A 23,610-nucleotide genomic window follows, 5' to 3' on the forward strand; every position below is an offset into this window, starting at 1 on the left:
ATTGGGTCCAAAATTGAATTTCTCAAATACTAGACAGGAATGTCTGAGCTTAAATAAGAATCAATTATTTGATTTCCCATCCCCAAACCCCAGACTACTTATTTCATTGTGGGACTGGCGGGAGTAATCAAGAGGACTCCTCATGTGGAAACTCCCATGGATAGGTTAACTTATGTCTTACTTTAGTCTTAAGAGAATTCTGGAGCACTAAAAGGTTAACCATATTTGACTACTCAGTTACATAAGCCATATCCAGAAGCAAGGTATTTCTGCCTCTGAGGCTAAGCCTTTACTGCTTCCTTGTGACTGTGGGAAAGTCACTCAAATTCCCATTTCCTCTGTAAAATGAAATTGTACTAGGTAACAGCTAAGGTTTCTTCCAAAGAATAATCTGTCTGATGTAGTAGCAAAACACGAAAAAAAATCTACAACTGTGTAAGGAACATAATGGCCAGGACTGGTAGACAAAATCCATGATGAATTCTGCCCTAATCAAGATATCTGGAGCATTATGTTCATTTTTAGGAAAAACACTGACAAGCTGGAGACTATGCAAACCTGAGTGACAAAGACGTCAAAGGGTCTCAAGATAATATCATACAAGATTCTATTGGAGAAACTTGGAATGTTTCTCCTAGAGAAAACTTGCAGATCCTTGGCTTTATTTGCTTGTCCGAGAAATAAGAACCAAAATGGACAAACATGGAAAGAGGCAAACACAAATGCACTGCTTATCTGTGGTCTTATCATAAACATAAGATTTGGGTGGGGTTGGACTTTTACTTAGCTATATTTATAATCTCTTAAGGCTCATTTCCTTAACTGACAACCCAGGTCACACAAGGAAATATGAAAGATTCAAACCCAGGTCTCCTGACTCCGTATCTATAGTACTTTCCACTGCACTATTAAAACATAAAAATTAGAGGAAGTCAAAGACACAGGGGCATACCTCATGCTGATGGGATTCTCCTTCATGAAAGAATTTCAAAACAAAATCTGGATAATCACTCAGAGAGGAAGTTTGAAGATTTTCATTAAGCTATGGGTCAGACTTAAGCCAAGTCTCTCCTGAGATTCTGCTATTTCAATAGCTAATAGCCATCTTTCTTCCATTTAACATTTCACGTACAGATTACTGGGCCAATTGCTTTTTAATAATCATGGTCTTCTACTTGAGGGCTTGAACTCAGCACAAAATCCTCTAAGAAAAATATGTTGTAGCATCCATATATAGAGGCTCCTTCCATTTAGACCTTGTGTGTGGAGCACTCTCCAGGACCAACCCCTGTGGAAAAGACGTATATTTCCTACATCGTCTCACACCTCACAGCTTTAAGTGTCCCTTTTAGCTGTGTTTACTGAGGCATTTTGCATTATCTTAGCATATATGAAACACCCTACTGCAGAAGATCTTTTAAGACTTCATTTTACTGAATCAAATTCACTTCTCTGGGCCTCATCCTCATCCATAAAATAAGGAGTTGGGCTACATGACCTCCAAGGTCTCTTCTACCTCTCAACCTACACTCCTTATATAAAACATCATCATTTTCTATGAAGGAGCCTTTATTTTCGTCATCTGTGAATAGGTTTAATGTAGCCCTTGAGGATGAAGCTTTGTTCCTTCACCCAAAATGGTACATAAAACTTATGCTATAAAAGTTTGTTCCATTCAAACCTTTTTATCAATAACTTGCACAAAAAAAAAACCCCACTAAATAAAAAGTCATGTTGTCAAAAATTTGAAAAACACATAACCACTACTTTTATCCTGGTTAAACAGAAATGTATTTTAAATACACTAAAGAGAAATGGATAACAACTTTATTCATTTTATATTTCCCCCCACAATAACCAAAACATGAGACCATTGTAGAGGCATTTTATTTAGACAACTGAAAACAATTAGATGTTCAGAAGCAGTGTACAATGAAAGAGAAATCAAACCGAATACTTTATCATGTACTCCCTTCTTTACAACTAAAGCAAAAGTCTTTCTGCCTTCAGAAAAAAAAAAGTAAAATAGGCCATTACATTTTTTTTTCTCCATAATAGAGTAAAATGGCTACAAGAAATCTAATTGAAATAGGAGAAATTAGATGTTGGCTTGCACATGTTCATTCAAAAAGGCAGTAGGATAGTGGACTAAATGAGCACAATTCTATCCGCCATTTTTTTTTTTGATATTCTCATAGTTTTCACTTAGAGACAACACCAAGCTAGTTCCAACAATGGAGCTATCACATTCCCCATCATTTTACTGCCCATGTTTGCCTTATGTAGAGGGTAACTCTGTAAGGCTTCTGCTAATTGCTGCTTTGTTTTAGTCCACATGTGGCATAACATCTGTGGCATATGCCAGGTGCTCAGGCCTTCACTTCAGGAGTTGAACTATAGATGGAATCTGAGTTTTCTGAGCCAAGATCTTCTGCAACGAAAGAGAAACAATAACTCATGTACAGAAGTTCTTAATATCATATACACAAGTTCATACAAGTCATTTAAATTCACTTAGAATCATAAGAATTTTAGAATTCAAGAGGGGACTTGAAAGGCATCTAATCCAATATCTTGGTACACAAACCAAAACATGGGATTTCATGTTTGTTGCTATTAAATTTCATCTTATTAAGATTCAGCTCACTACTCTAGTTTGCCAAGATCTTTGTGAATCTCAATTTAGTCATTCAACATTTTAGTTAACCACCAAGCTTAGTACCATTTGCAAATTTGATAAGCATGTTCTCTATATGTCTTCATCCAAGTTAATGATAAAGACGCTGAACAGGACTGAAGACAGAGCACACTTAGGTACCTCAATCAATATTTCTGTCCAGCATGACACCTATCCTAACCTTAAGTCAGTCCATAAACCCACTCAGCTAATCATCCAGTTAATAATGTTCATATACTCATTTTACGCAACAAAAACAAACAGCAGTTACATACAAGCAAGGAATGCTGCTCTAAGACATTTAAAAGTTAAAGGTTTAATGTAAATTTTAATGTTCGATCCTCAAGATTCTCCATCTAATTATGAACTTCAATCACACGGCTTCAGTGATGTTCAACATCTTACTGACTCTAATAAAGCATCTGATTCAATGAAAGTAAATTAAAATGATACCTAGTTCCTCTTCCGTTGTCTCTGGAAAACTGATCTTCGGTTTTGCTAGCTCTCCACCCTCTTCTTCTGTGGAAACAAAATTTTAAGTATTAAATAATACTAAAATTGATTCTTGGTCACCAGAATTTTCTATTACCTTTTGAACAAAAACATTAGACAGACTGTGCCCTAGAAAACTTTGTAATGAAATGTTACTGAAAAGTTCTTGTTACCGAAAAATTAAAAACAGTATATGATGCCTTCCCCTCCAAAAATATCATTTAGGCTCAGACAACTATTTTTGCTGTTTAGTTGTTTTTCAGTTATGTCCAACGCTTTGTGATCCCATTTGGGGTTTTCTTGGCAAAGGTATTAGAGTAGTTTGCCATTTCCTTCTCCAGCTCATTTTACAGATGAGGAACTGAGGCAAACAGGGTTAAGTGACTTGCCTAGTGTCACACAACAAATTGCCTACACAAATTGCCTAGTGTCAATATCTGAAGTCAGATTTGAACTCAGGAATATGAGTCTTCCTGACTCCAGGCCTGGCACTTTACCCACTGCACCACCTAGCTGTCCGATGACAACTATTTGGGGAGCAGTAATTAAGCATCTTGACACTGATGGTCAATTTTTCTGAGTCCAAAAGAATCTTATGTATACCCAATATTCAATTAGAGTAACTTTGGATAGCAACATACTAAAATAGCACTGGTAAATTTTACACACACAGACATCTATGTACATATGTATAACTAAACATATTTATATGCTCCTAGAGTACAGCAACTAAAAAATATATTGTTAAGTGACCAATTTTTAATTCTCTATCCTACTTTACACCACTATGTGGTTAATTATAGAAAAGTGTACAAAAATAGGTTAGAACAAGTGGGAGGTTCTTTATCCTCATTTACTTTTTAAAAATAATTAAGCTTTATTAGTTCTATTCTAATAACCTATTTTACTACAAAAAGCTGGGACATTTAATGTCAAAAATTTCAAATAAAATTCTTACCAGGAAGCACACATTTCCAAAGGCCATATGTTTTCCCTACCACAGTCTGCCACAATCTCAATGTCCCATCCTCAGAACCACTAGCATATAGTTCTCCATCAGCACTAAACCTCACACAGTGAATAGGACCAAAGTGCCCTTTGTAGGATTCTGCAAGAAGAAACATTTGGTTAGATAATTTAACAGTTAAATCAAAAGACAATAATTGATGATCTAGGGAGAGAAGCTTATATAAGTCAACGGCAGGGGAGGGGAACATTAAGCCAATTTAAAAATCTACAAATACTATTATTATACTCTGCAAACAAAGCTGCTGATAATTGTACACTGTTTCCTTCCAAAGTTCCTCTTTTTGAAGATGCTTATTTCAGGCTAGAGACGGCCTGGAAATCTTGCTTCTGACTAACCCTAACCAAAAACGAAACATGTAGTTCCATCTCCCACAGGGGAGTGGGTAACAATATTTGATAGGTAAGAATGTGGATCTAGGTGTGAACAGTTCCACTTCTAGGAGCTCCCTATTTCTGATCTTTCAGATTACCATCTTGGCACAAGGAAACAAATTCTAACAACGATCCAAAGGGAAAGGCTTCAATCTTCTCATTTCAAGACTATCAACTCTAGGTCTCTTCTAACAAAAATTAGGATTAGTCCTCTACTTTAGTCACCAAGTCTAGTGAGGAAACAGCTAACAAGAAATAAATCAAGTATGTAATCTAGTAATGTCACCATTTTCAGTCAATTACTGAAGTACAAAGAAGTTCCATTTACTTCCTACCACAGACCCTTTCCTAACTTCGTATTTATGCTGATGTTCCTGCCCTTGGTTTGCTCAATTTCAAAGACTTAAGAACCCTCTTTTACCCTTACTGATCGCACCAATGCAATAGCAAGTACACAATCCATACCAATTTACGTATTATTTTAGGACCGAGAGTCCTATTCAACTATAATCTGGCATGGTACTTTGTAAAGAGCACTCATGATTGCTGAATGAATTTTTATATTCACAAAGTGTTGATCCAGCCATATAAATACTCAGAACCAAATGGGTCCCCTGAATTCTTTAATTACAGTACAGCGGTAAGTAAATAGCAGTCAGGGGGAACATGGAAATAAAGGCTCAGAGTTGAGACCTACTTGGACAAGACAAAACCTTTCAGTGACTTCATTTCTTAATCTATACCCTGAGATAAAGTGAAAAATAGAAGCAAAAGCCATTATATAAATTCAAGAAAATAAAAATCAATGGTAAAACAACTAAATGCCATATGAACTTTTCCCACAGCAATCATAATATAATACAGGAAAGGAAAAATGGGGGTCAACTTATAACCCTAAAATTCTGTGATACCTACACTCCAGAATTAGAATAGAAAGCCCAATCATTAATTTGCATTTTTCCCTGTTCTATGTCCACCTTTATAACTGAAGTCAAAGAAAGACATGCAAGGTAATAATGACACAAAATCAGTCCATACTGAATAAAGTTCCTAAGTGAAGAAAAACACAAAAAAAGTTAATAGCACACAGTTATGACTTCTTAGACTCTTGTGACTTTAAGTCTCCGGAACAATATGGGATTCAAAACTGGATATATCAGCTAAATTTTTTAAAGTACATGAAAAACTTAATCTGAGATGGAACTTTCAAAGTCACATCCAATTTGGTCCCACATTTGAGAAAATTCTACTACCTCCATTTTTAATTGATGTGCTGTCCAAAATAAGTGACACCAGCATCTAAAAAACCTATTTTAAGAGTTCCTAGCTCACAAGGTGATGCTAACTAAAAGTCTGTGTGGTAACATGTTAAATACTTTATGTACGTAAATACCCTAAACCACCTGAAATTAAGAAGCACAAAAAAGGATTCTAATACCTACCCACTAGACCTCCCACACCACATTCACAGAAAAGCTCCTATAATCCACTTACTCTTATTTTATATGCAATTGTAACAAGTTTGATGAGGTGAATGGAGTACTAGAAAAAGATGCACTGACAGCACCAAGAAGTTACAGTTCAACAGAAAAAAAAATTCTAACAGCTGAAAAAAGCAATGTGATTTAGAGCCCTTTAGGACAGGTTTAAACCTACTGCCCATCCCTGCGCCCTGTCCCCCCACCCCCACTGCCACCTACACACTGGAACGGACCATAAAGACATGGCATTGCACAACATGGTACAATGTTCATAATGATGGTCACAGGATAGAACAGGACCTTTCAGGCCACTGAGCGCAACCTGCTTCTGCCCCCATTTTAATCGTGAGAGAACTGCGCCTCAGCCAGGTTAAGGACTTATATAACTATTACTAGAGGAGGGATTCAATCAAGTAATTTCTGACTCCAAGTCTACAGCTCTCTCCACTATAATATGCTGCCACTTTTAATTCTGAGTTAAAAAAGGGTGAAATTATGTTTGGCATATTCTATTTAAGAAAGCTGCACTATTAATTTAAGAAAATATGCCATCTATTTCATAAAAATTTTATTCAAAATGGCAAAAATTAAAAATGCACTGGCATTTTAAAAAGTAAGCTTGACTTACCTGGCAATATCATCTCTATGTGTGTTTTCAACTAATTACAACTCTGGATAAATTAGTTTTATATATATGCATTTGTTCATATATTTATTTTTGTTGTTGTTCAGTCATTTCGATTGTGTCCAACTCTTCGTGAAGCTATTTGGGGTTTTCTCGGCAAAGATACTTGGCAAAGTAATGGTTTGCCATTTTCTCCTCCGGCTCATTTTACAGATGAGGAAACTGAGGCAAAGAGGATTAAGTGACTTGCCCAGGGTCATAAAGTCAGTGTCTGAGGCCAGATACTAACTCAGTTCTTCCTGACTCCAGGTCTGGCACTCTATCCACAAATGCATATTTAAAAAATACAAGATAACCCTAATATTTTTTTTAAAAAAATTTACTCACCTAACTCTTCTCCACTATTATAATCATATTTATAAAGCTTAAAATCTTCACCACCTGCAACAAGAAATTCTTTCTCAGGATGAAGAGATGCAGAATTGATGGGAGCAGGAGCTTCAAAGGATTTAATTGGCTCCAGACTAAAAAGGAGAGAAAAAAGTTTAAATCAACCGTTCTTGATTTAAAAAACAAAAAACAACAGAAAAATTATTACCCATACCAAAGTGCAAGGCCAAGAAAAGATTGTACTAGCATATAAGAATCAAAACTGTAAAATAAAAACTTGAGTTCTATGGTCTAAAAAGCAAAACCAAATGGAAATCTCCATAAAGTATAACTATACAGTTTTGGCATGGATTTTCCTGCTGACTTGTGGAAACAGCAGAGGCATAATCATAGAATGAGTATTGAAACAACCTTGCTGTATCAAAACTTTCAAAGCTGGCTAGTCAGCCTTAGCCTGGCAGTTGTGATTAGTACATGCATATTGTTTCATTGTTAATAGAAAAATACAAGAAACAGAAGAATATAAAATATCCAAATAAATTTGATAGTGACACTTGGTGTGTTTAAAAGAAGTTTATGCAAATGAAGTAAAATCACAGCTAAGTTTTTAAAATCACAAAAGATTTAAATAAAGTAAAGAACATGTTCACAATGGTAACTAACACAGTATCTATCAAACAATAACTAAGAATGATAGCTAGAAATTAAATTTAAATAAAAAGTACTCATTTTTTAAAAATGAGGAACACGAGCCATGTTTCAATAAGAAATGTACCCCTAAGATTGCATGTGAAGGCAAAAAAGGTGTAAAATGAAACCAAGTTGCTCACTTTGAAAATATATTATTTTGAAATTTTAAATAAAAATCACAATTCCAAGTAACCCAATTTCTTTAAAGGAAAATACAAAATACAAAAAAGCATTACTAATGTGACATACCTTGCTGCACTATGAAAAGCAATAGATCTCCCATAGGTTATTACCAGAATCTCTCCTTCAGGAATATATTCCATACTGCTAACTGACATACTAAAATTTAGAGACTTTACTTCTGTCATTGTCGCTCTATCCCAGAGGCTATAAAGGGGAAAAAAGGGGGGGAGGGGCGGGGAAGAGAAGAGGTGAGAGAAAGCTCAGGAAAGTTTATAAAACCAGACCAAAGTTATCAGTAAGGTACAATCATAACCCCTAGTGTAACATTCCTTACAAATACCAAATCAGCATTACCATCTCATATAGTTTATTAATCTTTTGGTAAAGCGAACTAACCTACAATCCTGCCAATGCAACTGAATCCTTAAGTTTTCAAATGACTGACCAAGAAACTAAAAAGCTAAGCTTTATTATTCAGTTACTAAAAAAAGAAAAGCAATATTGTTCTCAAACCTGATGAGAAACTTCTCTATCCAATTACTCAAATATAATAAGTAAAAAATTCTGAACATAAATTTCCCTATACTTTGCCTTTCTTTATAGTCTACAATCAGGTGTGGGAAACCTGTGGCCTCAAGGCCACATGTAGCCCTCTAGGTCTTTAAGTGCTGCCCTTTGATTGAATCCAAACATCACAGAACAAATCTCCTCAACAAAAGGATTTGTTCTGTAAAACTTGGACTCAGTCAAAAGGCTGAACCCAAGGACCTAGAAGGCCACATATGGCCTCAAGGCCTCAGGTTCTCCACCCCGGCTCTATCTATATAGTAGAGCTAAAGACATAAAAGTCAAACAAAAGTATTAAATAGAATATGAGGTCTGTATGAATTTAAACACAAAAGAAATCAAACCATGAAAAATACCTAATTCTTTACAGGGGGCAGTTTCTTAACTCTTTTTATGGACTCACACAGATCCCTCAGACACTCTGGTGAAGGTACAGACCTTATTGTTAAAATGTTTTTAAATGCACATAATAAAACAAAAGATTACAAAGGAAAAACTATTGTGAAAGAGATATGTATATATACACAAATATAATTTTACTTTTAAATTAACAGACTCTAGGTTAAGAATCCCTGCCTTTCAATAGATTACTTACCGGACAGTTTTGTCATCAGCTGAAAGAATCTGTGTATCATCCCTGCACCATAAAGCCTTTTTAATACCAGAGGTGTGACCACTGATTTCCTTAGGTTCTTAAAATAATAAAGAAGAAATGTTTAGGAAAAGGAGTTGATATTTCTGTGAATACACATTTATATAGCCTTATTATTTGTAAAATACTTCTCAAAATAACCTATGAGGTAGCTAGTATAAGTATCACATCTTCAGGCTTAGAGAAAAGTTAAGCAACTTCTCTAGAGTTACAATAATAGTATTCATATAGACTACATGGGCCATGCTACTAATACTTTCTAAATTAATCTATAGCTAGTAACTCATAAGCTTAGTAACACTAAGTGTCTTCACTATACTATGATGACTATTTGAGGAAGAGTGGTATGGTAAAGAGAGTACTGGCCTTGGAGTCAGGAAGAACCACTGGACTCAAGTTTCACCTGAGGGAATTAATAACTACATGACTCTGGGGAATTCACTTTGTCTTATGTCCATTTCCTCATTTATAAAATGAGGAGGTTGTATTTGATGACCTCTAAGGTCCCTTTTGGCCCTAAATCTGCAATCCTTTAATTTCATTAGGTTCTCAAAATGTTACACACACACACACACACACACACACACACACAGAGTAAAAGACAGCAAATATCCAGTCTCTGTGGATTTGAGTCCTGCCACTAAAGCATAATGTTTAAGACTCTAAATCACAGAACAGATGTCTATTTCCATTGATAAAGGGAACTTCATCAGAATTTTTCAACCCCAATGAAATCTCAGGCACATGCATGCCCAGAGAAAAACTACATAGTTTTATGGGCTATGTTTTACTCATTCTTGTGACAAGTTCTGACTGCTACTAAGATCACAGAATTACCGAGGTTGATTAGTTACCTGACCAAAGCATGACTTCCACCTACAACAACCTTAACAACTAGTATATTAAGCCTAGGCCTAGGGAATTCTAGACCACCAAACTCGCATATTCCATTATCAGGAAACTTTTCCCTTATCTTACAGGGGCTTATTCCAAGTGGAGGCCCTTAACTCACACCACTAGTTCTAGTTCTATATACCAAAGCCTAGCAGAAGAGGGATATTTTTTTTTAACAGTCCTTCAAGTATTTGAAGACCAAAGACCATCCTATCCCCCAATCATTTCCGGTTGATTCAATAAACATTTATTAAGTGCCTAACAACAATGTTAACTGCTGGAAATAGGTTAGGCTCCACTGCTAGAGGAACATTTAAAGAGGCCCATTGTTCCTGAATGAATTAAGCACACGATTAGACCAAATTCTTCCTGGTTTTAGTTGCTATCAAGTTCACTTCAAAAGAAGATTTACCTGCTTCAGATTTGTTCAAATCATATATGCGTAACAGTTTATCCTGTCCACCTGTCAATAGATAGTTGCTATCCTGGAAAAAAAATACAAGTAAAATATTAATGGATTTTTAAGATTCACCATGTAAGTAACACTAAGCTTCTCAAAATAAAAAGTCACAAAAGTCAGACATGGCTGCAGCTGATGCCCAAATCAACAGGAATAATGTCAACAGTGCTGTTCTTTTAACTTTCTCCCGTGAATTCCAGTTATGTTCCCTTTCCCAAAGTACCATATGAAACCTTTATTGTTGGCCTTGACCTTGGCTCCCTCTCAACACCCTTTTACTCTGGCTCCAAATTTCTGTCACTTTAAATTTCAAAAACACTCAGGCCAGTTCCTCTGAGCATTATGGTTTTGCTAGAGATTTGACGTTCAAGGGCATCTCAAGAAAATCACCAGTTTAAAAAAAAAGTTTTAAAAACAAATATTTGACCCAGGTGATGTTTAGTTTTTGTTTTGACTATACTTGTTATAAGGGAGGGTTTCTAATTGGCCAGGTCTGGGGGAATGGGTTGGAGATGTAAGAAAGGAAAGGGAGTTGGGGAGAAGGGAGTTATAAGGGAAGAGCTGGTGAGTGATAAAACACAAAAAAGAACAAAGGAAAAAACTAAATACTGAAAACAAAAAAAAATTGCAACGACAATAGATACACATGGCAGTTTTGGCATGTCATGTTAAATTTAATATACCCCCTTCCTTTCTTTCTTAAGATTCAGATTAAATGTCTTTATTTAACCATTTATGCAGAAAAACAGGGTAGCTAGGTGGTACAATGAACAGAGCACCAGCCCTGGAGGCAGGAGAACCCCAGTTTAAATCTGACCTCAGACACTTAACTAATTGTGTGACCTTAAGCAAGTCACTTAAGCCCAACTGCCTCCAAAAAAATGCAACTTGGTCCTTTAAAAATGTTTTATACTAAAGACAAATTAATGATCTACTCTAATAGTGGCTATCTAAGTCCTTATAACAAAACTAAATTAACATACCTGAGTGAAATCCACACTCTTAACAATGTGTTTATGAGCCAAGGTCATCAGTTCATCTCCTGAAACAGCATCCCACACTTTGCTTTAAAAATAAAAAGATAAACTGTATGATAGAATAAATTTGATGATTAACTATATAAACTGATATGAATGTGAAATGAAGATAAAATAAAAAGGCATCAAGCTAACACATGATACATATGGTTCAACACAACCATAATAGCACTTTATTAGCACTATGGATTTTTACTGGCCTCCCAAAGTACCCACATATCCACAGATATGGATAGGGTTGAGATGAAAGACATTGATTTTAATTCCTCTGTGAACTTTATCACCTTTTCTGTTCAACTAAGACCTTCTAGAACAAGCAGAGGAAACACAAGCAAGCCATACAAATGAACTTAAATTTTTAAAAGAGAACAAATCAGTTTAGATTGGCACTATAGCTAATTTGAGAGAAGTTCACTGAATGAGTTAGTCATTGGAGTTCAAATTCTTCCTAAATAAGTCATTACAGAAATGCTTTTATTATTTGCTCTGAACTCTGAATTTCAGGCATAGCCAAATATACCTATGAGCAACAGGTAAGCTCCTTCAAGGCAGAGACTGTATAATTTTTTTTCCTTTGTATCCCTAATGTCCACTACAGTACCTGACATAATAGGATGTTGCTGACTGATGTGCTCTAAATTTTGCACCTTAGTTTTTCCCCAATTAGAATGGGAGTTTCATTGCACTTAGGATTATAAATTAGAAGAGTCCTTGGATGTCATCTAGCCCAACTTCAAGGAAAATAAGAGGTTGAACTTCTTAAGATTCCTTCTAGCTCTAAATCTATAACCTTAGTGATTCCTATTTTACTAAGGAAAAATAAACAAACAAAAACTGAGCCCCAGAGAACTGATTCCTTAAGAGTTTAGAGATGAGGGTGTCTTGGAGATCATTCAGGAAAATCCCTTAATATTACAGATGAAGAAACCAATGCCCAGATATTTTAAGCATCCTGCCTAGTTATTACACAAATAAGTGGCAGATCTGGGATCCAAACCCAGTTTGATTCCAACTCCAGATCCCTTTATATATTCCTACAGAACCTATTTGAAGGTATTAAGTAAATACTTGATTAATGGGTCTCTTCTGGCTATAAAATTCCATGACTTAACCATTTAAAGTCAACTACAAATAATATTTAAATTGTCCATGCTACTTAACTCCTTTACTGAGAAGGAATATGGTAAAATCACTCTATTACAAGTCAAGGGACCTTTGTGTTCTAGTAATAGTTAAGCTAGGAAGATCACTTAATTACTAAGTGACTCATTGTCTCATTTTTAAGTGAGACCAGGCTACGCAATATCTAAAGACCCCTTGAAATTTTAAAAATCTACAAAATCAATGACTCTTTAAATGCTAGCAAAGGAAAGATCACTACTGTTACCTCAAACTTATTAACTAATACTGGAAATGAGAAATGTACACAAATTACTTTATCAAAGCAGAATTTGACAAAAGGCAAAAAATAAAGGTTACTGTGAGTTGAGGTTTTTTTAATTCAATTTAAGCAAAGTTTTTGTCTCCTCAACTGCACTGTACCATTCTAAAAGACCATCCTCTCATGTCATTCTGTAATAGAAGTGCCTAGCACAGCACTTTGTACTCTGTAGATACTCATGATGTTTGCTGTTAATGAGGAAGCAAACATAACTAGCCTAATAAGATTTTAATAAATTAGAACTCAGTTCATTATCTAATAGAAAGTTATCTTTCTTTAAAATAGTAATGGAATGCAAATGTCAAGTAATCTCATTCCCTAGAACAGTCCTTTTAAAAAAAATGATGTCTTTAAAGGATGATACCATAAGGAAATTAGGAGAGCAAGGAATAGTTTACCTGTCAGATCTGTGGAAAAGGGAAGAATTTATCACCAAACAAGAGATAGAGAGCATTACAAAAAGCAAAATGGATATTTTGATTATATTGAATTGAAAAGGTTTTGCACAAACAAAACTAAGATTAGAAGGAAAGCAGAAATCTGGGAAACAATTTGTATAAGTGTCTCTAATAAAGGCCTCATTTCTCAAATATATAGAGAACCAAATCAAATTTGTTACACTACAAGTTATTCCCCAACTGATAAATAGTCAAAGGATATGAACAGGCAGTTTTCAGAAGAAGAAATCAAAGCTATCTACAATCATATGAAAAAATGCTCTAAATCACTATTGAGTAGAGAAATGAAAATTAAAGCCAACTCTGAGGTACCACTTCACACCCAGCAGATTGGCTCATATGACAGAAAAAGAAAATGCTGGAGAGGACATGGGAAAATTGGGACACTAGGGCACTTGGTGGAATTGTAAACTGATCCAACCATTCTGGAGAGCAATTTGCAACTGTGCCCAAAGGGCAATCAAACTGTGTATAGCTTTTGATCCAGCAATATCACTACAAGATTTATATTCTGGAGAAATCATAACAAGGGGCAAAAATACCTGTAAGTGTAAAAACATTTATAGGAGCTCTTTTTATGATAGCAAAGATTTGGAAATTGAGAGGATGCTCATCAGTTGGCGAATGGCTGAAGAAGTTGTGGTATATGAATGTAATGGAATACTACTGTGCTATAAGAAAGGATGATCAGGATGGTTTCAAAAAAAAAAAAAAAAAAAGCAAGCTGGGAAAGACTTACACGAACTGATACAAAGTGAAATCAGCAGAACCAGGAGAACACTGCACATACTAACAGCAACACTGTGTGATGATCAACTATGATTGACTTAGCTCTTCTCAGCAATACAATGACCCAAAACAATTCCAAAAGACTCATGACAGAAAAAGCTATCTATATCCAGAGAAAGAACTGATGAAGTGTGAATGCGGATCAAAGCATGCTATTTTCAATATGGGGTTTTTGGGTGGTTTTTTCCTTTTGTTCTGTTTCTTCTTTCACAACATGACTAACGTGGAAATGTTTTACATGATTGCTTGCCTTCCTGGGGAGGGGAAAAAAATTTGGAACTCAAAATCTTATAAAAAAATGAATGTCAAAAATTGTCTTTACATGTAATCAGAAAAAATAAAATATCTCAAATAAAAAAAAAGTGATGCCTTAAAGCAAAAAGAAACACTATACAAAAGGGAACCTACAGCCTAAAGATCCCTATTCCTGCATACTGACTTAGAAAACCACATACTAACATTATCTATGTTCTGTTTTATTTTTGTTAAATATTTCCCAATTATGTTTTAATTTGGTTTGGGCTGCACTCAGGAGTGTTGCAGGCCGCAATACAGCATGTTTGACTTTTGTCTTAAAGCATATCGCCTTCCATACAACATAGTAAGCACTTACATAAATGGTGAATTGAGTAGATTGCTTAACTTCTCTTTTCAACTGTGAGATAGAGGCCTAAGATGCAAGATTATTGTACATAAAAGCCTCAAAGTCTATTAAGAAAAAGATCCATCCGTTCAAAAAGTATGATGCAATGAGTATTTGCTATGAACTGTGCCAGACACTGGGAGAAATACAAAGATAAATAAGGTATAGGCTCTATCCTTAAGAAACTTAAAATACAGTAAGATGATGAGAAGGATCATAGGATTGTTGATTTAGAAGATAGGGAAGGAAACTTAGAGGTCATTTAGTCCAATCTTCTAATTTTACAGAAGAGAGAAATGAGTCCCAGAGATGTGCTTTGTTGAAAGTCATACAAGCTGTAAGCGGCAGAACAGGAATAATAACCCAAGTCATCACACACTAATTTCAGCACTCTTACCATTGGGATTGCAAATGATTTTGTTCAAAGTAACAACTTCATTTAAAAAAAGAAAAAGATTGGGACAGCTAGGTGGCACAGTGAGTAGAGCACTGGCCCTGGAGTCGGGAGGACCCTAGTTCAAATCTGGCCTCAGACTTACTAGCTGTGTGACCTTGGGCAAGTCACATAACCCCAATTGCCCTGCCTTCCCCCCTCAAAAAAAAAAAAGATCTTAACTATGGATCATGCATTACAACTTGTTATAAGAAAGTAGTTCTTTAAGAATGTTATATCTTCTAACTTGAGTTGATGACAAAATCTAAGGATGTTCCCCCTTAGTTTTTCCACTCACTGAAAACCACTTCACACCCTCATCACTCCATTTTAACAATCCTACTGAAAAAGTCAGATTGAACAAGTGGCATACATTGTAGTTATTTTATATGTTCAAGGACAATACCACTAGCCTTTGATATTATCCATCATCTTCTCATCAATACTCTCTTCTCACTAGATTTTCATGACACTACTCTCTCCTGGTTCTCCTTCCACCCAACCGACCACTCCTCGTGCCTGGATCAGCATAGATCTTTCCATGCCTGGAAAGAGGTCAGTATAGATCTATTATTTCACTTAGTGATCTCATCAGCTCCCATGAATTCAACTACCACATATGTGCTAATGATTCTTACATAACCTTACCCAGCCCTACCAGACTAGCACCTCCAATGACCTATATTAGATATCTTGAACTGGATCTTCTATAGGCATCTTAAATTCAACATATTCATTATTTTTCTCCCTAAACCTTCCCCTCTTCCTAATTTCCTTATTACTACTGAGGACAGACAATACTCCCAGCTGCCCAGGCTTACAACCTAAGTGTCATCCTCAATTCCTAACTCTCATACCCCTCCCCCACATCCAATCTGTTGCCAAGTCTTGCCAATTTTACCTTCATATATCTCTTCTATATGCTTCTTCTCTGATATGACACTACCACCACTCATCACCTCATACCTGGACTATTGCAGTGTAGCTTAGGGTTGGTGGCCTAGCCTCAAGGCTCTCCCCATTCCAGTCCATCCTCCAGTCAGCTGTCACATTGATCTTCTTTACAAGTCTGACTATGTCTTAAATATACACACACCCATTCAATACTCTGAGAGTAAAGACTGTCTTTTACCTTTCCGTTTAACTCCAGCACTTAGCACAGTGCCTAGCACATAGTGAGTACCCAGAAAATGCCTGGTGACTAAATAACAACCAGACCTAGCTGAAATTTGGCACAACTCGATGTTACATTTTAACTTTGTCCTGAAAAACTGATTTGCCAAATAAACTTTCTCAACAACAAAAACAACCAGAAACTATCCTTCAAAATACTCAACCATCAATTGCTTTTTGTGATGAATATAGTTCAGGTGGGAGAACCTTGGCTAGTTTCCTTGAAAAGTTACCACACCAATATTAATTTCAACAGGCAAAGCAATCTGATTACTCAAAAGTTAAGTGACCTTGAAGTTACTGCTGCCCCTCCAATATCCACACCCAACTGCTGACCCTAGAAAAATTGGTCTAACTTTGAAAATTAGATAAACTTAGAGGCACAACAGATTGTATTAAATGACCACTCTCCTTGCCCTGTTTCACATAGATTTCCTGAAATACAGACATCTAGCTTCTACACTTTGCTCAAGTATCTCAACAGGTCCTAAAACTGTAGCTGGAGTCAGCACAAAACTCAAAAAGAGAATAAGACAACAGGTAACTTAATAAATGTGCACCAAATGCTACAAGAATATTTTTCTTACTATCCAAATTCAGTCTAATTCCCATGTCAAACTGATTTTCATGATGACATACAGGTTTCAAATGTCAAAAGATATCTTGGGGTTTACAGGCTAGATTTCTTTCTTAAGGATCTTGCCTTAAACCCAAATCATTCTGGCTCTCACTGATTGGCCAACCATAGGTCCCAGGTCAACAACCCCCAGATGGGTCAGACTAGGTGAAAGAGGCCATTCTTTGCCTCATTTTTTTACCTAGCCTTTTAATCATTTAATGGGCTTTGCCTCAGTCAAACTGAGACCTGATAAAGAACTTAGCTTTAAAAGGCCAAGGTTTTCCACTGCATCTGGAGCCATCTACAGTTGGTCTGATGTGTATCTGGCCACTGGACCTAGATGACTCTGGAGGACAAAGTGAGGCTGGTGACTTTGCACAGCCCTCCCTCGCTTAAATCCAATTCACCTGCATGCATGTCATGACATCACCTCCCTCATGTCATGGTCCTCTTCGAGAATGAGGGACAAACAACATGTTTCAAAACATACACATTTTCTTCTCTCATTTTAGATGAACTGGAAACAACATAATAATCATTTAACCAAAAAAGGGCATATACTGACTCTCAAAGCAGAAATCTACACAAGGATAATGATTCAACACTGATTAGTATTTGTAATACTTTTTGTTAGTATATGCCCCATATTCTTCTTCCACACCTCCACTTCAACTTAACCCCATAATGACATTGCCATCTCTTACAGTACACCTCTCAAGAGCTGATAATATAGTCAAATTTATGCATCTAAATCTTTCTATGGATTTTACAGCTGAAATGGGCTTCCTTCAGGACCAGAATAAAATTTCTGCACAAGTGGACATCATCTGCACTTGACTGGCAGCAGGCAAAGACATCACTGTGCGTAGAGATAGGGTAATATAATCTAGCCAAAAAGGAGGTGAACACAGCTCCAGACAAGCTGTTCTCAAACTTTTGTCTGGCAATCCTTGCCAGACAGTAATGAATGCCTACAATACACCATGGTCTATACTTATGTTTCTGACATTAACAAATTTACTGATAATTTGTTAAAAAGACAATACCTTATTGATCATATTTAGGTTGCTGAAAAACAATTCTTTACCATATGAGCTCTTCTACCAAAGCTGGATGTAAAATGAATAGTATTCCTAATGCCTTTATAAAACCAAAGCTTCACTGCCACATAGAAAGAGGAACCAATAAGGATCAGGGAGAGGAGCATACACAATAAAGAACATTAAAGTTCAAGAGGGATTAACAGTATTAAATAAAAGAGTCAATGTGAAGTAATGTGGGGTTCAATAAGACCTAGGTTTAGATACAATCTTTGACATTTACAGAGTTGTTGTGAAACTCAAATGAGTATGTATAGCACTGCATCAATTATTACCATGAAATTAAGGATTTCAAATTACATAAACTTCATCAGTTCCCTATTTCAGTGAGTGTATAGATTTATATCTATCTATATGCATGTATGTATTAGAGGCATATAGACATATTAGAAGTATATATTAGAAGCAGTGTGTCATAGTGGATTATCCTGGAAGACTTGGGTTCAAATCCTGTTCCGGACAACAGCTATGTGACCATGGGTCAAGTTACCTAACCTCAATCTCAAGTAACTTTTTCTACGACATCTACTAAATCAAAGATAAATTTGTATTCCCCTACAATAAAACCACAGATTTTAGACATAAGAGTATATGTGCTTGTGTGTGTGTATAAACACACACCTAGAATTCCTAATAAAAAGACTATGAACTTTATGAGTTAAAAACTGTGTTGAATTAAATAGTATCAACATCTCTCAGTCTGTCTTCTTCAAGACAATGGGTAGCAACATTTCACAGGTGTATTTGGTAATCACATTTTCTTTACCCTCAGTCTCTCACTGCCTTCTCATTACCTCACCTGGACTACTGCGATAGCCTCTTAATTGGTCTCTCTGCCTTCTCCAATGTATCTTCCTCACAGCTGTCAAGATGATTCAGTGACCTTAATAAGTCTCTGCCCTACTCAAAAATCTTCCATGGCTCCCTGTTGTTTTTAGGATAAAATACAAATTCCCCAGGCTGGAATTTAATGCCCTAGAGAAACTGGCCCCTTCCACCTTTCCAGACTCATTCCCCATTACCTGTCCTTCTACATCCTCCATTCTGATCATCCTAACTAGCTCATTAGCCAATACCCATACATGCTATTCCACCCCCCCTTCTGAAGTTTTGCACATATGCTCTCCTCTGATGTCTAAACTACATTCTTTCGCTTGTAGAATCTCTCTGCCAAACACAGCTCAGGCTCTATACCTCCTCCACAAGTCATTTTCCGACACCTGGCCCCTCCCACCTCCCAATCAGAAGTTATAACCACTTTTTAACTTTAGAAATTAGTTCCACTTTATTTATGTACATTTTGACATTCCAATAGAACAGAAGCTCCTTGAAGGCAGAGACTTTAATTATGTCTTTCCATTAAGGAGGCACTTAACAAATGTTTCTTGAATTGAGTTATACTTATCTGTGTTCATATTTTACTTATTTTAGTAAAAATTTAAGCTAATCGTAGGCAGGGACCTTTCCACTTTTGTCTTTAATACTTTAAACACATTGATATTTTATTGACACTATAGTAAGCAGTCTTGCTACTTTAAAACAGTAAAAGCCAGATCCAATCACTTCTCTTGCAAATTTTTTTTAAACCAATGAATGCTACATGTCAATGCCTTGAATGTAAGAAGATCCAATAATTATTTGCTGAATGATTAAAAAGTATGACTTGTTAATGTTCTGGATATTTCACAATATATTTCACAAGTATAAAGTTAAAAGAGAGAAAAGATGCCTATACTTACGCTGTAAAATCTGCAGCTGCTGTAGCTGCTTTTGTAGCATCTTTATTCAATGTAGCACCCCATACAGCACCTTTATGACCCAAAAATGTTCCAATCCAGTCTCCTGTATCTCCTTGGCGTAGCATAGGTTTACCATCTAAACAAATTTTTAAAAAGTGATTATTATGTTTCAGTAATCAGTGTTACATTACTAAAAATTCAGGAGTTAAAAGTTCTCAAACACTAACTCTGCTGAAGCTGTAAATATCTTTTCTGTCTGAACATATGATTTCATCGGCATAATGAACTCCCAGAGAAAGAAAAAACTGCTCTATAATCTAATTTTAGTGCTGTGTGAGGAACTGAGAACTTAAGTGTTTCTGGGAAAATCACTACAGTATCTCAGGCAGCAACTTTCTAAGACAAAGAAGCTACCAAATTTGCATTGGTAAACAAGTTCTTTACCTGGGAACTCTCTATTCTGGAAAAATAGGTCTCATAAGAAAAAAAATGTAACTGGAAATAATTTACCAATCTCACAATTAAACATAAGAGCTAGGTAAAGTCATATGAGAAACCCAGCAAATCTCCAAAAGGTGCTCTCAGAGTAAAAGCTTGGGAAAAAAGTTAATTACAAGATTTTTGTCATCAGGTGAACATAAAAGGTATGATATAGTTAACTATTAATTTGTTATACCTAATTCAAACATAACATCTGAGGTGATAAAATTATAACATAGCAAACAACCAAAAGTCACAAAGTAGTTGTATTTCTATATAGACCTACGGAGTATTTTAAGACATAACTGCTTATGAAAAGAATTATCAACCATAAAGAAAGCTTGAAAATTGGATAACTGAAAAAATATTTTAAACCTGAAAAATATTCAACAGAAAATTGGCAATTATATTTCAAACAATTTCCAGAAGCTTTCATGCTATGTATTTTAAATTGGGGCAACTGTTACATGTCTTCCTCTAATGCCTCATACTGATGTGGAGATAACTTTTGACATTCTGAGACTATGACAAAAGAGAAAGTGTGGATCCATCTACACTAGATCTAACTTGGCCTTTAATAGCCCAATATTACATTTAAGAGACCAGATTGGCCATACCAGGTGGTAAATCTCTGAAGAGGCATGGAAGGGCTCAATATGCCAGTTGTGATGAAGGGAGTATTCCCCCATGATAAATGGATTCCTTGGTTCTATGTCTAGGACTCCACGAATTGTGTTTGTCATGGCATTTCCTTAACAGTTTGTGAATACACTAAAATAGAAAAAAAAAGGGGGGGGGGCTTTTACTTTTGAGAAGAGTATTTAAAGTTTAGCCAATGACTAATAGACAAGTTGTAATCTTGAAATGAGGGCAAGATCATAAAAGATAAAATAAAAAAAACCTAAATTGCAAACTTATTCCAAGTAACTTGGGAAGAAAGAGGAGGGAGTTTGGCCCGCCGATTCTTAGCCATGTGCCCAGAGCAGACGAGGTCCTCTCCAATCCACCTCAAGGCTTCTTTTGCTCCCCACCTGGCAGCACGGACCCTGCTCTCTAGGGCCTCCCTGGAAGGGCCCCACACGGGCTCCCCTCCCCCAAACCTTGGAATCATTTCCAGCCTTTCCAGGCCGCAGTGGCTGGGCCCGCCTCCCAAGATGAGGCCACGGCTAAGCCCGGGGTCCCCGGAAGCGGGCAAGGCCACGGAGAGGCCCAGAACACAGCCTGTATCCTTCCTCTCCGCCTCCAGGCCAAGGAACGCCAAATCCGGGCCCGGAACCTCGCTCACCTTTGCAGGCGCTGATCAGGAAATAGCCGTAAGGGGTGATGCCGCTGAAGGCCAGATCCACCACAGGCCGCGTGTGCCCCGAGCAGGTAAGCGGAGTCTGCCTCATCGCCATGGCGGCGGGGGCGGCGGCTCCTCCTCAGCGGGCGGCTGCAGGGAGGCGGTGGGGTCGCTGATGTCCTTCCGAGGCTGCTCCCGCGGGGCGGCGGAGGCTCCAACCGCTCCAAGAAGGCCCTGCTCCCGACACAGGGGCTGGGCGGAGGGGAAGGGCAGGAAGCTGGCCCGGCGGCGCTGAGATCGGGAGCGGCCTCCGGTGGGTGGGGGTGGGGGGGTCACCGTGGGGTGGGCTCTAGCCGCCGAGGGAGGGAGAGGAAAAGGAGGAGGAGAAGGGAGGGAGGGAGGGAGGGAGAAAAGGAGAGGGGAGCGCCGAGCCGGGCGCCGCCAGCACCGTCCACTCCGGCGCTGGCAGGAAGTGACGACGATGGATGACGTGGAGGGGTCGCTGGAAATGACGAGGTGGAAAGGGCGTGGCCTTGGCTCTTTCAGGCCTCGCCTCTGGCCGCACCCCCTGGCCCTCCTTTATCTATCTACCAGAGAGAATAAGTGGGTGAATGCTTCGGTAAGCCTGGCGGTTTGTCTCGAGCCCGCGGGGAAGGAGTCTCCTGCCGCGCCCGTTTGGGGTCAAGGCCAGGCTGGGGCCATGTTGTCTTTAACCGATTGTGTCTCGATTTAAGCTGTCTTAGAGCCGCACGTGTACGCCCTGCTTCCCGTTCCCTCCCAGTCCTAACTCTGGACTGAGTCCCATTTATTTTCTGCTATTTTCAATATATACAATAGAGCAAAGAGCTACTGTAAAGTGGGTGGAATCACATTGTTAAGATTCTTCACCTTCATAAGGTTCTAGATTTAGAACTGAAAACGACTTGAAATTCACAGTATCCTGGGTTTAGCCTAGAAGGGAAGGCTGAGGAAACAGGGGCATAAAGGAGGGGAGGCGGGTGACGCCAGGAGGACGTTGCAGAAATGACATTCCAGGGCATCCCCTCTTGGGCCAAATCCAGCACTTTGCCTGCTGCACCACCCACTCATAGGCAAAGGGACAACCATTTTAAGTGTTTAAATTTATTAAGTTTTTCTTATGTGCCAGGCATTGTGTTGAAGACCCAAAGACAAAAATAAAATAAGCCTTCAAGGGGCTTACCTTTGCTGGGTCGTCTTGTCCTACTCCCTCATTTTAAAGATGAGGAAACTGAGAAGCAGAGATTAAGTAATCTGTTCAGTGTGTCCACCTCTTCATGATCCCATCTGAGGTTTCCTTAGCAAAGATGCTGGAGTGGTTTAGCCATTTCCTTCTCCAGCTCATTTTGTGGATGAGGAACTAAGGCAAACAGGCTTGTGACTGGCCCAGGGTCACACAGCTAGTACGTGGATGAGGCCAGATTTGAACCAAAGAAGATGTGTCTTCCTGATTCCAGACCCAGCACTCTATCCACTGAGTCACCTAGCTGCCCTATTAAATTATTTTCCTAAGGTCAAATTTGTAGTAGCAGAACCAGAATAAACCCAATGCTCCAGATACAGCACTGCCCATTGTACTTCACTGCCTTCAAATTTTTATCAAATCCCTCACCTCTCCAAGAGTGCAATGGACATCTCTGTAGTTACTCCCTCAGTGACACAGATTACTACTCAGACTAACCTACCCAACCTGTATGACTCTGTATGTTTGCCTTTAAATCTTCCATAGCTGGTTTATTGCCCAACCCGCCAGAAATAAGTCTCTTGGCGCAGTATGCATTCCGGTGTAGCATGCAAATTGTTCATTGGTTATACTTCACTCTTACTCCATGAATGGTCCATCTTTTTCAGCCATAAGTTTCTCTGATAAATAGATGAATCAAAAA

At 37.6% G+C, this 23,610-nt stretch overlaps 1 protein-coding gene across 1 annotated transcript; it reads right to left on the reverse strand.

The window, feature by feature from the left end:
• Positions 1-1,868: 1,868 nt before the first annotated feature.
• On the reverse strand, positions 1,869-22,193 carry LOC118851450 (serine/threonine kinase receptor associated protein). Its single transcript, XM_036760908.1, has 10 exons — positions 21,710-22,193; positions 19,945-20,080; positions 11,496-11,577; positions 10,465-10,537; positions 9,102-9,198; positions 8,006-8,143; positions 7,064-7,200; positions 4,128-4,277; positions 3,131-3,196; positions 1,869-2,431 (listed from the first exon to the last, which is right to left on the reverse strand). Exons 1-10 carry the CDS (start codon positions 21,819-21,821, stop codon positions 2,370-2,372), a joined length of 1,053 nt encoding a protein of 350 aa, XP_036616803.1. The 5' UTR covers positions 21,822-22,193; the 3' UTR covers positions 1,869-2,369.
• Between the last annotated feature and the right edge of the window lie 1,417 nt (positions 22,194-23,610).

This window comes from Trichosurus vulpecula, chromosome 5, assembly GCF_011100635.1.
Source record: "Trichosurus vulpecula isolate mTriVul1 chromosome 5, mTriVul1.pri, whole genome shotgun sequence".
NCBI lineage: Eukaryota > Metazoa > Chordata > Mammalia > Diprotodontia > Phalangeridae > Trichosurus > Trichosurus vulpecula.